This window comes from Antedon mediterranea, chromosome 5 (assembly GCF_964355755.1).
Source record: "Antedon mediterranea chromosome 5, ecAntMedi1.1, whole genome shotgun sequence".
Classification (NCBI taxonomy): domain Eukaryota; kingdom Metazoa; phylum Echinodermata; class Crinoidea; order Comatulida; family Antedonidae; genus Antedon; species Antedon mediterranea.
The window spans coordinates 31,319,239-31,333,556 of record NC_092674.1 but is presented as its reverse complement, the minus strand read 5'-3'; the positions used below and the strand labels follow the sequence as shown (position 1 = coordinate 31,333,556).

At 36.2% G+C, this 14,318-nt stretch overlaps 2 protein-coding genes across 5 annotated transcripts; one reads left to right on the top strand and one right to left on the bottom strand.

The window, feature by feature from the left end:
* Nucleotides 1-2,636: 2,636 nt before the first annotated feature.
* On the bottom strand, nt 2,637-5,132 carry LOC140050501 (uncharacterized). The gene is made up of 2 exons (XM_072095723.1): nt 5,079-5,132; nt 2,637-4,481 (listed from the first exon to the last, which is right to left on the bottom strand). Exon 2 carries the CDS (start codon nt 4,478-4,480, stop codon nt 2,699-2,701), a length of 1,782 nt encoding a protein of 593 aa, XP_071951824.1. The 5' UTR covers nt 4,481; nt 5,079-5,132; the 3' UTR covers nt 2,637-2,698.
* Nucleotides 4,653-13,742, top strand: LOC140050502 (septin-11-like). Of its 4 annotated transcripts, none has more exons than XM_072095727.1 (11): nt 4,653-4,756; nt 5,735-5,808; nt 6,516-6,654; nt 7,208-7,321; nt 9,217-9,298; nt 9,562-9,820; nt 10,117-10,206; nt 10,297-10,393; nt 10,844-11,012; nt 11,670-11,802; nt 12,044-13,742. In XM_072095727.1, exons 1-11 carry the CDS (start codon nt 4,705-4,707, stop codon nt 12,212-12,214), a joined length of 1,380 nt encoding a protein of 459 aa, XP_071951828.1. In that variant the 5' UTR covers nt 4,653-4,704; the 3' UTR covers nt 12,215-13,742. The 4 variants fall into 4 exon arrangements, with proteins under 4 accessions (XP_071951828.1, XP_071951825.1, XP_071951827.1 ...); XM_072095724.1 differs by having other exon boundaries at nt 5,735-5,817; XM_072095726.1 differs by having other exon boundaries at nt 4,663-4,756; nt 5,738-5,817.
* Nucleotides 13,743-14,318: the final 576 nt, after the last annotated feature.

Below are 14,318 nucleotides of genomic sequence, written 5' to 3'. Positions count from 1 at the left end.
GGGGGGGGGTTTATGGTTCGGGCGAACCCTCCCTTTACAGCGAACCCCCTTAACCGACTGCGAACCCCCATCCCCGATATGCCCAATACCGCACCCTCATCTCCGAAAATCGTCCAAATACGTGCCCCACAGTACAAAAAGTTGTTCGTAAATTAAAAAATTTCGTAAACTCGTTCGGAATAACTCATACAGTACCTTCTTCCCTGTATGAGCGTACATCGAGCGATATAGTCTGTAAAGAGTTGCAAATGAATTGCCGATTTTAACCTGAAAAATAAATGTTTGGTCCCTGCATGTAACATGATATTGACGCGTCTCACACAGCGAGCTGGGGGACGAACGATTCGTACAAAGGACACCGCCAGACAACTGCGTACCAATTGTTTAGATCACTGGCAGTCAGGCAGCATGCATAAAGTATATAGCCTTCCGACATACATCAGTATTTATGTGTGGCTATGAAGTATAATGTATCATAGAGGATTATAGTGAATATTAATATTTTACACATAATATCTATGGTATCATGTACTGTAGTTCACATTATGGCATCCGATTATTTTTTTCTAGACCACCAGCCGATACGTACTCAAATGTATCAATATCACCTATTTACATTGGCATATTTAATTTCCTCAACAAATTGCTGTAAATAAATATTATAGATAGAGCTATAATAAGAATTGCATTTGCCTTCACCCAGTGTGCTTTTTTTGGGGCTTCTCTTAGACGTATGTTCGCATTGAACTTGAACGCAAAACAAAATATCGAGTAAATGATCAAACAATCGGCGGTTCCGCACAGAGCACGCGCATCTAACATACGGCAACAAATGTTATCGTTTAAATAGTCCACGAGTCCAAGTACGATCGTTTTGCTCATTGGTAGCATGCTGCATGAGAGTGTCTTTTCTGGCCATCTAGGGGTGTCATTTAACAAAATTTGCTTCGCCTCAGGCCCCACCCCAGGGGGGGGGGTAGGTATGGGGGTGGGGGTGACCCAAATACTTAGTGTGCGAACCCCCCTTGACAGATCCTGGCTACGGCCCTGCTATATATAGAGGTATATCATGGAGAGTACTCCATGGGTCCATGTTAAACATGACTGTAGGAGGTACAGCAGTCTATATATAGAGGTATATCATGGAGAGTACTCCATGGGTCCATGTTAAACATGTAGGAGGTACAGCAGTCTATATATAGAGGTATATCATGGAGAGTACTCCATGGGTCCATGTTAAACATGTAGGAGGTACAGCAGTCTATATATAGAGGTATATCATGGAGAGTACTCCATGGGTCCATGTTAAACATGTAGGTACAGCAGTCTATATATAGAGGTATATCATGGAGAGTACTCCATGGGTCCATGTTAAACATGTAGGTACAGCAGTCTATATATAGAGGTATATCATGGAGAGTACTCCATGGGTCCATGTTAAACATGTAGGAGGTACAGCAGTCTATATATAGAGGTATATCATGGAGAGTACTCCATGGGTTCATGGAGGTAAAAAATGTTACCTCAATGGTGGGTCTATATTCTTCGTTTTGTACAGGTAAAACAAGTTACAGCAGTCTATATAAATTACAGGTCTATTATAATATTAATACTGTATGTGTATATATTGGTCTGTTGGATATCTTTGTAAATTAAGCGTGAACAGACCACGTGATATCATGCAATGAGATCAATGTAGCGCTCTCGTTAACTTGTGACACCTCTTAAATTGATAAAAAAAAAGTGTACGATTAAATCTTTTTAAACAAATTACTTACTATTACAACTGATCCAGACGAAACAGGCTTCGATATTATATTATAGTCATGAGTTGAATAATGACTCCCAAAATTAAAGCTTGGTTCCCACTAGGACGTAACGCACGGAAGACGGTAAGAGCAACGAAACGAAAGTGGTCGTATTCAAAAATCACACTTACCTAAATGAGATTTCCCTTAAATAGTATTTTACTCAAGTCAATAAATTATTAACTCAATTTAAGTATTTCCCTTAAATTGTATAGATAGGAGATTTTTCGCGCCGCGGCTTTAGCCAGCTATATATCCCCAGAGGACTACTCATTCAGAAGCTATATCGAACGAAAGCTAATAGTTCTAGAGACTGTTTTGGGATTTTGTAAACTAGGACGGGTCATGCTTAAATAACAAACCCCAAAGCACGTCTGGGAGAAGAGAGTCTATGAAAACATTGCTGTTTTTGCTGTGAATTCTTGTTGTATTTACTTAAAATACAATAGTTTCATTTCTGTAAAAAGAAACCTTTAACGTTTTAACCAAAATCCATTTTCTGACAGACAATTTAAGTATTTTTTCAGGTAAATATTTTTTTATCCAGTTTTTTGTTAACGTGAATAACTATTATGTGACATTAAAATGACACATTCAAAAGCAAATTTGAAAAAAAGAAGAATATCGGGGGGACAAGATATCTTGTTACGTCAACAAGTGAGCGGCGTTTTTTGTAAGAAATATTTCTTGTTTAATTTTGATTGTAGGCGTTTCCCTTAGGCCTATTAGCCTACGTGTGAATAGTGAATACGGCCACTGGAGATTGCGCCCCTGCGAACCTTGGGTATACAACCATAATAAACGGGCCATTAGAAACTCGCTAAATCACATCAACAACAAAATTCTCCATATAAAATTTATTAGTTATCACTATAACATTTCTATTAATATCATCCATCCATATGGAAAATAAATGAGGAATAGCCTTCTTCGCCTTCGTCGAGACTATCTCTATCGCCTTCGACGGGACTATCTTTATCGCCTTCGTCGGGACCTCCTCCACCGCCTTCGTCGGGACTTCCTCTATCGCCTTCGTCGGGACTTCCTCTATCGCCTTCGTCAGGACTTTCTCTATCGCCTTCTTCGCGACTTTCTCTATCGCCTTCGTCGTGACTTTTTCTATCGCCTTCGTCGTGACTTTCTCTATCGCCTTCGTCGTGACTTTCTCTATCGCCTTCGTCGGGATTTCCTCTATCGCCTTGGTCGGGACTTTCTCTATCGCCTTCGTCGAGACTTCCTATTTCGCCGCCGGGGCGTCCTTGGCGGCCGGGGCGTCTTTGGTCGACGGCGATTGATTCGTTGCTGTTGAGTCCTTCACCTTCTTGGATTGCATTGCCGACGACTGGGCTTCCATTGCCTTCGTCGGGAATTTCTATATCGCCTTCGTCGGGACTTTTTCTATCACCTTCGTTGGGACTTTCTATATCGCCTTCGTCGGGACCTCCTCCACCGCCTTCGTCGGGACTTCCCCTATCGCCTTCGTCGAGACTTCCTCTATCACCTTCGTCAGGACTTTCTCTATCGCCTTCGTCGGGACTTTCTCTATCGGCTTCGTCGTGACTTTCTCTATCGCCTTCGTTGTGACTTCCTCTATCGCCTTCGTCGGGATTTCCTCTATCGCCTTGGTCGGGACTTTCTCTATCGCTTTCGTCGAAACTTCCTCTTTCGCCGCCTTGGCGGCCGGGGCGTCTTTGGTCGACGGCGATTGATTCGTTGCTGTTGAGTCCTTCACCTTCTTGGATTGCATTGCCGACGACTGGGCTTCCATTGCCTTCGTCGGGATTTCCTCTATCGCCTTGGTCTGGACTTTCTCTATCGCCTTCGTCGAGACTTCCTCTTTCGCCGCCGGGGCGTCCTTGGCCGCCGGGGCGTCTTTGGTCGACGGCGATTGATTCGTTGCTGTTGAGTCCTTCACCTTCTTGGATTGCATTGCCGACGACTGGGCTTCCATTGCCTTCGTCGGGAATTTCTCTATCGCCTTCGTCGGGACTTTGTCTATCAACTTCGTTGGGACTTTCTATATCGCCTTCGTCGGGACTTCCTCTATCGTCTTCGTCGGGACTTCCTCTATCGCCTTCGTCAGGACTTCCTCTATCACCTTCGTCGGGACTTTCTCTATCGCCTTCGTCGGGAATTTCTCTAGCATCTTCGTCGTGACTTTCTCTATCGCCTTCGTCAGGACTTCCTCTATCGCCTTCGTCAGGACTTTCTCTATCGCCTTTGTCGGGAATTTCTCTATCGCCTTCGTCAGGACTATCTCCATCGCCTTCGTCGGGACTTCCTCCTTCGCCGCCAGGGCGTCCTTGCTCGACGAAGATTGATTCGTTGCTTTTTAGTCCTTCACCTTCTTGGATTGCATCGCCGACTGGACTTCCTCTATCGCCTTCGTCGGGACTTCCTCTACCGCCTTCGTTGGGACTTTCTCTATCGCCATCGTCTGGACTTTCTCCTTCGCCGTCGGGGCGTTCGTGGCGTCTTTGGTCGGCGATGTCGAAGATGTATTCGCCGCTGTTGGGTCCTTGACCTTCTGGGATTGCATCGCCGAATGGGCTTCGATCGCCTTCATCGGGAGTTTCTTCATCGCCTTTGTCAGGACCGATTGACCATCCACGAGCCTCATTTGAAATGATACCGATGATAAGTAGAACAAACAGTAATTTTAACAAGACCATACTGTAAGATAAAATATTTCAATTCATTTTATTCAAACTACATAATATAAATTAAATCTCAAAGATAAAAATACATTCAGTTAGAAATACATAACAATAACAATATACTATTATTCAAATGTATTCAAATTTCAACATACTCGAGGACCAATAAAATGCTCTTTTAATTAAACGCAAAGGGTGGATACTTCGATCGTGTTCTGGTCATCAATTTCTGAGACAAGATGAGTTGCCCGGATATATTGCAAGTCAGCCATTTGTTACAACAACAATATGGTAAGTCATGTTATACAATTCTCGAGCACTAGACACTCGCATCAATGTTGAGTTTAAAGATGTAATGTCTCCCAAAAATATGAAAAATGAATATTAATTAAATCAGATTTTGAATAGTTAGGTTAAACACTTGCAGAAAAAAAAATGAGAAAAATAATGTTTTCACTTATAAAATAACATAATAAATGGTTAAATTCAACAAAAAATCTATTGGTTGGCAAGAAGAATCCATAAAGTGAATATTTGACGCGGTATATTTGACGCAGTATATTTGACGCAGTATATTGACGCAGTAGGCCTATATTTGACGCAGTATATTTACCTGATTTTGTGATGATTGCTGCCAACTTATTGAACACAACCTTGTGGATTTACTTCGACTAATGATTACACATTTATGTCTTCCCTTAAATACCCCAACTTAAAAACTATTGTTAAACATGTACAAATTATGCACAATGAATCGAACATGTGTTTTATAGTTGCCGTAATTATATATACCGTATTTAACAATTTCTAAAAATATTATTATAAAAATTCGATTGCAATAATTAATTTACATAACACAGAAGAAAAACAATGAATAAGTATAATTAGTGTGCATAATTAGTTTCTAATGTACCTGTAAAAAAATGTAAATTAAAATAAGCAATTTTTATTTCTGTTTTGATGCCAAACAGTCTGTTTTATGAATATTCATCTGAACTGGATATCGAACATGTTCTTTTAATTACATATTTAAGCATTTGAAACAAACAATTAAAAAAAATTGAATTCAATCAATCTATTATAAATTAAGGACACAACATTTAGATAGCGACAGCTGAGGACCATATTGAAGATATTATCAAAGATAGTGTCACTATCTTTGATATTATAGAGATTTTATTAAATGGACAAAATTCATCTTACTTTTCTATAATACTGCCCTCTATGCTCCCACCAAACATTGGCTCTGATTGAGGGCGTTGTTTTCAGCAGGGAGCGGTCAAAGAAATACAATACGGATAAAGATGACACTGGAACAGGCACAAGAAGAACCGAAAAAGGAGGTAAAAAAGGTCATTTATCATCCCAATATTTTATTATTTGACTACTACCTTATAATTTATAACCCATTAATTATATAAGTTACTTTTTGCTGTTTTAATGTTAATATATACTTAATAAACAAGCAAATAAATTGCCATCGGCTAGGCCTAAAAAATGACAGGAACACATCGTGTGTTGGTTGTGGGTTTGCGGTGTGTGGGCGCCTGCTATCTGATGCCCGACCTTGGTTGATTGTATTGGTAGAGGAGGGCTAGGTTTCCTTACGTTGCATTAATATTTTACTCTGATCGTAAAATTAGGAAGGCCAGCTGAATAAATGTGACCAGACCCTGACCCATGTATGTGCGACTCTAGACTAGGTAGCTAGGCCTAGTAGTAGTAGTAGGCCTACAAAATACAAAACATAATTGAGGTTATGTACAGACAGTATATAGGCCTAGATAGGATTGGGAGGGAGATGATGAAAAGTTGATTTTGATTATTTTTATTTCAAGAATTAATAATAATATATAGCCTATTTACTTATCGGCTAGCTAAGCTTAGTACTGTTGTGTTGTGCTTTTCCTAATTTTTAAAAGTTATTTTTATGCAGGCTGTTTATTTATGTAAATCATTTATTAAAGAAAGCTCAATAAAACAGCGAGTTTTATTTACATGTGACATTATTTTTTTACAATAAATTTGTTAAAATCAAATTGTTTTATAGGCACCACCTCCATTAGCCCCGAAGCCAAAAGATGACCGTAACCTACATCTGTCTGGCCATGTTGGTTTCGACAGCCTTCCAGATCAGTTAGTCAACAAATCAGTTGCCCAGGGCTTTTGTTTTAACATTCTATGTATTGGTATGTATCCATCAAACAACACATCAATAAACCAAATGCCATCAATCAATCATTCTATTTTGTATAGCGCCATTACAACGATAATTGTTCATTGCACTTCTTCCAAAAAGAACAAGTTTTGGCTTGAAACTGTCTCAATGATGATCGGTAGTCGCTCTCCACAGCTATGTTTTATTATCCTTATAATGAAGAAGACCGCGTTTAGTATAAGTGTTTAAATGGAGGTATTACTGTATCTTAAAATGAAGAAGACCGCGTTTAGTATAAGTGTTTAAATGGAGGTATTACTGTATCTTCAAATACTGTAACATACAATAATAATAATTCATGGATACTTAACTGAAAGTTGTTTTTCAGTAAGGCCGTGCTTAAAAGAAAACACCAACAAAACAAATGTAAAAAGACCTTAATTAAGTAGATAATAAAACAATTACAATGAAATAAAATGAAAAAAATGATACACTTACTAACTACAAAATTGAATACTTCATGTTTTTAATCTAGTAATTTACCAAAATAATGATTTAACAATATTGAACCATATCACTTACAGGAGAAACTGGCCTTGGTAAATCCACCATGATGGACACACTCTTCAACACACAGTTTGAAAGCTCACCAGCAAGACACGACTTACCTGGAGTGGAAATCTGCACCAAGACACATGGTTAGTGGCAGAAGTAGAAACTGCCCAGTGGCGGGAAGTAGAAACTGCTCAGTGGCGGGAAGTAGAAACTGCCCAGTGGCAGAAGTAGAAACTGCCCAGTGGCAGAAGTAGAAACTTCTCAGTGGCAGAAGTAGAAACTTCTCAGTGGCAGAAGTAGAAACTGCCCAGTGGTGGGAAGTAGAAACTGCTCAGTGGCAGAAGTAGAAACTTCTCAGTGGCAGAAGTAGAAACTGCCCAGTGGTGGGAAGTAGAAACTGCTCAGTGGCAGAAGTAGAAACTGCCCAGCGGCGTGAAATAGAAACTTCTCAGTGGCAGAAGTAGAAACTGCCCAGCGGCGTGAAGTAGAAACTTCTCAGTGGCGGAAGTAGAAACTGCCCAGCGGCGTGAAGTAGAAACTTCTCAGTGGCGGAAGTAGAAACTGCCCAGCGGCGTGAAGTAGAAACTTCTCAGTGGCAGAAGTAGAAACTTTCCAGCGGCGTGAAGTAGAAACTTCTCAGTGGCAGAAGTAGAAACTGCCCAGCGGCGTGAAGTAGAAACATCTCAGTGGCAGAAGTAGAAACTTTCCAGCTGCAGAAGGAGTACAATTTAATGGCACTACAGTAGTTCTAGCAATACATTATTATCTATTTAGAAAATACTGCAGACCAAGTTTGGACCTAACGTTATTGTTTTAAATTTCTTAATATTTAACTGATTCAACCTAAATTACTTCACCCTTATCAGCTATGAAATCAAGATATATTCTAACCAATCTCAGTCACACCTCAGTGAGTAAGGTATTTTTCATTACATGAGGAGTAAAAGAGTTTTGAAAGGCTGTTTGTTGAAAGGAAACAATTTTTATTTGTTTATGAAGAGATTGATATCATTATTGTTTAGATTATTTTACTTTAAAGTAACAAATCTTAGTCATGGCAAAATTCAGAAATTGAAAGAATTTGTTTAATTTACCAGTTTTAAATTACAACTTGATTACAGTAGTTTTTATTTCAGATTAAATGGCACTGTATTCAAATCCTTTGTTTGACTTATAGTAGACATTAAACATTTTCTTTTTTGAATATTAATTGCACTTGAATTTCACCAAAAGCTTTCCCTTTTGAATGCCAATTAAATGTAGTGCAATGTCGTATTGAAAAATTGAACTGAAGCACATTTTCATTCACATAATATTTTGTGATTACAAATACATTGAAACATTTAGAAAATTGACTTTATTCCACAATTAATATATTTAATTATAAGTCATCAAATTGAATTAGTTTGAATAGTATTATTTTTATACCTTTCATATGATTCATTAATACAATTGTGGGCATTGACACAAAAGGGAATTGTTATGCTTGAGTGACCTCCACCAACCACACTCTTCAGTATTATGCCTTAGGGATATTATACATGACCTGTGATGACTCATAAAGGTCATATGCAAATTGTAATCTTAAAGTTTATAATATTGAGGCATTATGTACATAAATGATTCTATTAATACTTCTTTATAAATATATTACAGTTTTATAATGTTGATCTCAAATTTGAGATAAAATTCCATAACATCTCCAAACGGTACATTATCCTATAATAGCTGTACTGCATCATCCAAAGTCCAAGAGCTACTTAAAACTGCAAAACACAGCATGTTAGTATAATTCCCCATAAATTAGTTCCTCTTTCTTATATGGAGTATCCAGATTTTAGTTGGTGTCCAGTCATATTTGACACAATAAATTGGTAGTATAATACAGGATATGAGGTAGACGGGTTACAAACCATGGAGGAAATCCTTAATGTATAAATGTTACCATGAACAGTAACCAGGAAGTTTAGTTTAGCCATTTAAGTTTAACCATTTAAGTTTAGCCATTTCTTATGTGGTTCTCATTTCCTTTGTACAGAGCTTCAAGAGAGTAATGTGCGACTCAAATTGACCATCGTTGATACCGTAGGCTTTGGAGATCAAATCAATAAAGAAGAAAGGTACTTTTAATATTGGTTTATAGTAATATTTAGTGTAATTTTAAGTACATTCTTAAATAATACAATATAATTAAATAATTAATCTCATAATTCGTACCATTGGTTTGATAAAAACAATTGTTTATACATAATCAATTGTTATCAAATTTAAGCACAAACAAATTGTATTCATGATATTTATATTTTTGTTTAATATTTGATTTTTTATTTTTATGGAATGTTGTGTTTCTAGTTACAGTAAACATTTTTAAAAATCTTTCTAGCTACAAACCAATTGTTGACTTCATTGATCAGCAATTTGAAGACTATCTACAAGAGGAATTAAAAATCCGTCGTTCAATACATTCGTACCATGACGCACGAATTCACGCCTGCCTTTACTTCATCGCCCCAACTGGACATGGGCTGAAATCACTCGACTTGGTCACTATGAAAAAACTGGACAGCAAGGTTAACATCATACCAGTTATTGCCAAGGCAGATACTATATCAAAGAGTGAACTTCACAAATTTAAAATTAAGGTAAGACTAGATGTCCACTCATCAGGTTTAAAGTCTCTCTGATTGCTCTTACGTTACAAATTTCTGTTGAACACTTCCAATAGCACCTTGAATGATAGGAACAAGATTCATCTGGATCTCTGTATAGTATTCAAATAATTTTTCTTTTCGATAATCAAAAAATAACAATTATTTGAATACATTGGATGATACATTACAGTTTTTAAAATCCATCATATTTTTTTCTTGTAACAATATTTGACGTCATTGTAATTTGTTTTAATTTAAATATTCAAAACATGATATCTGTCTTATAGATCATGAACGAACTTGTAACAAATGGCGTCCAAATCTACCAATTTCCTACCGACGATGAAGCTGTCTCTGGACTTAACACAACAATGAATGTAAGCACATGTTTGTGTAATTTTGTGATGAAAGCTAATGATACATTTCAAAGGTGGCACTTATACCATTCCCTGTCTGTTCATTTTTAGGGTCATCTTCCATTTGCTGTGGTTGGCAGCACAGAAGAAATCAAACTAGGTAACAAGATGGTACGAGGACGACAGTACCCGTGGGGAACTGTGCTAGGTGAGATTTTGTTTTGTGCATTTCTTCATGTATCCACTTATAAACTCGCCCACAACCCCCCTAAAAGATTTGGTTTTTGTATTAAACATATTAATGATGTAGGAAATCATTTGTCCACAACTCAATACATGTATAACTCAACTCACTCATTTTTATCCCTCTTGTAACCATGTGCGTTTTCTGGAGGACCAAACATAAAGCCTTGGCTTAATGCGTCCTCCTCACACAATTGTATTTATTAATTTATGTTTCTGTTCATATTGTGTTGTATTGTGTGAAACAATAAAAACTTGAACTTGAACCATGTGCGTTTTCTAATTTTATTCTTTATATATATATTTTTCTGTGTTGTGTGTGTAATTATAAGCATTAAGAAAAACAAATCTCATGTTCACCTTGTTGTGGTCATGACAATAAAGTTTTTATCTTATCTTAAAATAATATTTTCAGTTGAGAATGAAAATCATTGTGATTTTGTGAAACTACGGGAGATGTTGATACGGACCAATATGGAAGACCTGATAGAGGAGACGCACACAAGTCATTATGAATTATACAGACGTTGTAAGCTAGAGGAGATGGGATTCCAAGATAAAGGACCAGGCAACAAACCAATCAGGTAAGACTTAAGCTCTGTCTACACTATCAATCTTTGTGACAAAAAAATGTGTTGTGCCCATATATGGACATGATGTCATATCACTACCATATTTTGGCATACTGTATAACTACCATATTTGGGCACATCACATTTTTTTTTGTCAAACTAGTTTGATATGTAGACAGTGCTTTTGAGTCATAAAATGAACATTTACAATTTTTCAACTAAAACAACAGTGAAATTCTAGGAAAATAAGGGTAATCATGAGTACTCATGAAGTCAAGATTTTGTTATGCAATGAACAGTGTTTAAAGGCCTTCATGGCGAGTAAAATATGGTCTGCCATAGGCCTTCATGGCGAGTAAAATATGGTCTGCCATAGGCCTTCATGGCGAGTAAAATATGGTCTGCCATAGGCCTTCATGGCGAGTAAAATATGGTCTGCCATACATTTTTCGCGTTTCCAAAAGTGATGGTGATGTCAAAATTACGTCAATTGTTATGGTATGATCTTTTTCTTAAGTGGAAACAAATGATGTACTATTACTTACTAGTCAATAATCATGATTTATACGAAGCAAAAAGCAAAGCAAAACGTGACTAATTAACGCACTGTGACTTGTGCATTATTTGTATACTAGTAAATAATCATGAATTGTACCATTTTGCCACCAGTTTACAGGAGACCTATGAAGCAAAACGTGTGCAGCATATGCACGAGCTACAGACAAGAGAAGATGAAATGAGGCATGTGTTTGTGCAGAAGGTGAAAGAAAAGGAAGCTCAGCTTAAACAACAAGAAAAAGAGGTACACATAAATTAGTTACAAATTACATAAAAAAAATGTGTAATGTTACCAGGGAGACATCTCCCTGATGTTACAATGATTTTGATGTTTATTTATTTCACAAGGGAAGCACTAACAGCGACAGTACAGCTGATAGGCCCTCTACAGAAAACAATACATGCTGATAAAATACATTAAATTACATTGGTGATTTTATGTTTAAAAAAATAGAATACACATTTATTTTTTTTATTTGTTATAGCTACATGATCAATATGAGAAACTGAAAAAGCAACATGCTGAAGAGAAGAAGAAATTAGAGGATAGTAAAAGAGAGTTGGAGGAGGAAATAAACCAATTTAACAAACAAAAGCAAATCCATGCCGAAGAAATGGCTGCCCAAACCACCACATTGAAGGGAAAGAAGAAATAAACATTCTGTATAAAAGCATTATTTCTAAACCAGTTTGAACCATTTACTCTAACATGTTATAACCAGTTTAAACTGGTTTTAATACAATCATGGTATTTAACCGGTTTGAGCTTGTTCTCAACAACTGGTTGTAACCAGTCAGTGTGATCCATCCACATGGTTAAATTGTTTATACTTTGGACCATTTTATTTGTATTGGTTTTTTTATATTTATAGTCTTTATATAAGTTGTCGAATCTACTATTTATGCTTTATATTGGCTAGACCAATAAATGTGTTTAATCCAATTACAACTCTCTTCTTTCCACATAATAATCATTAGTTTTTATTATTTAAAAGTATATAAACAATAATAATAAGTTAATATTTAGTTTAAATGTTAGTAATACCTCAAGGGGATTATTTATTATCGTACTATCAAAATAAAAATACTCATAATTTTAGTTTATGAAAATATTTACATTTTACTAGCAAAATGCAAATGTGATAAAATTCATCAATTTTGAAAGTGATTAAACAAAAATAATGAATGAAATAATTGTCTTTTTAGTAATTATTAAGTTTATTATTAGTTAAGATGTTGAATATGCAACTTTCTTTGCCAAAACCCGCTAAATGTTTTATATTTAAGTAGGGTGTCCATCCTTTCTTCATTATGTGTAAATTATATATTGATTCTGTGTGTCTGTAGATTGATAGATTTTTAAGTATAAATAAAACATTTGCATCATTTCATCAAATTGTGTAGCGCTTAAAAAAACAACGCGAAATCTATGTAAGTAGAAATTGTTTTGTATGTAGAAATGCTTAAATTATTTGCTTAAAACAAGTTGCACTGTTTTCAATTGAATATGAGATCTTTAAACTGCTTGCGCTCTGCTCCAATGTTTTTATAGAAATAGCAAGGAGTCCGAGGGGCTAGATCTCCTCAAGACAGTACAGTTGGATGATAAACCTATTCTGTTTCTTGACCAAGAATTTAGCAGATGTAGTGGGCTTCCAGTCATATGGTCTTGAGCTTGTCTTCTTTCTAGAATATCAGTAAACAGATCTCATTAAAATTGTAATAGCCTTTTGTGTGACTTACAAAAACGTTATAGATCTGCCTTTGTCAAAAAAATGTTGCCATTTATATAATATAAGCTAACATGTTTTAATTGCGTAAAAACAGTAATTTTGAAATACATTTATACAAAAAAACCTCAACATTCAGTTAATATGTTCTCTGTGTTGTGTCTATTATTGAAATGTATGCCTATGCAACCTATAATTTAATTACATCCTGCCAAACACATGGTATACTCAACCTGGTAACTATTTGACACTGAGATTGGAATCTGTTAATGTATACACATCTACATTATGTATTTTGTTGACATGAGAAGTAATAGGTATTTACATACACCAGAAGGACATGCATCCCAGTTCATTCAAATGTATTTTCTTCAGCCAGTTCATATCTCTATAATTGTTAATAGTAATAATAATATGTAAACAGTTGTTTCTAATAAAATATAGGCCATATAATATTTTCATGATTTCATTCTTTGTTTATTAATTGTTCTCGTGAATCTAATTACATTTTCAATCATAATACAACTTTTAATATATTAGCATGTCAAAAGAACTCCATAAATCGGAATTTTTTTTAGTATTTATCATTTCGGTACTCTCTTTTTATATAATACCACCGCATGAGAGTGATATGGTCGCCGCGAACGATACACGTGTAAACAGGGACGATACACGTGTAAACAGGGACGTTCAAATGATCCGCCAAGTCTGAAAATGGTATCACGTGGTTGTATTCACCAATCATGTTCCGTGATCACAGATGAGAGAATTCCCAAAACAAAATGCCACACGGGCAAAAAAAACCACAACAACCAACACGGAGTTACTTGATAAGAAATAAAATAGTAAGTAATATATGATTTTGTCAACAAAAACAAAAGTTATAAAGGAAGAAGTTTAGCGATTGCGTTCGGATTAGAAACTGCTGATTTAATTAACTGCTATATGTAAACAAATAGTATAATCTAGGCCTACCAACCTACAGAAGAAGACGGTAGGCCAAGGTACCAACATGACAAGAGTGAAACTA

What these genes read in the sequence shown, in the direction of transcription:
- LOC140050502 (XM_072095724.1), top strand. Translation starts at nt 4,705, where the DNA reads ATGAGTTGCCCGGATATATTGCAAGTCAGCCATTTGTTACAACAACAA. An exon ending in TTTGTTACAACAACAATATG is followed by an intron (nt 4,757 to 5,734) that starts GTAAGTCATGTT and finishes CGTTGTTTTCAG; the next exon opens with CAGGGAGCGGTCAAAGAAAT. An exon ending in GACTTAACACAACAATGAAT is followed by an intron (nt 10,207 to 10,296) that starts GTAAGCACATGT and finishes GTTCATTTTTAG; the next exon opens with GGTCATCTTCCATTTGCTGT.
- LOC140050501 (XM_072095723.1), bottom strand. Translation starts at nt 4,480, where the DNA reads ATGGTCTTGTTAAAATTACTGTTTGTTCTACTTATCATCGGTATCATT.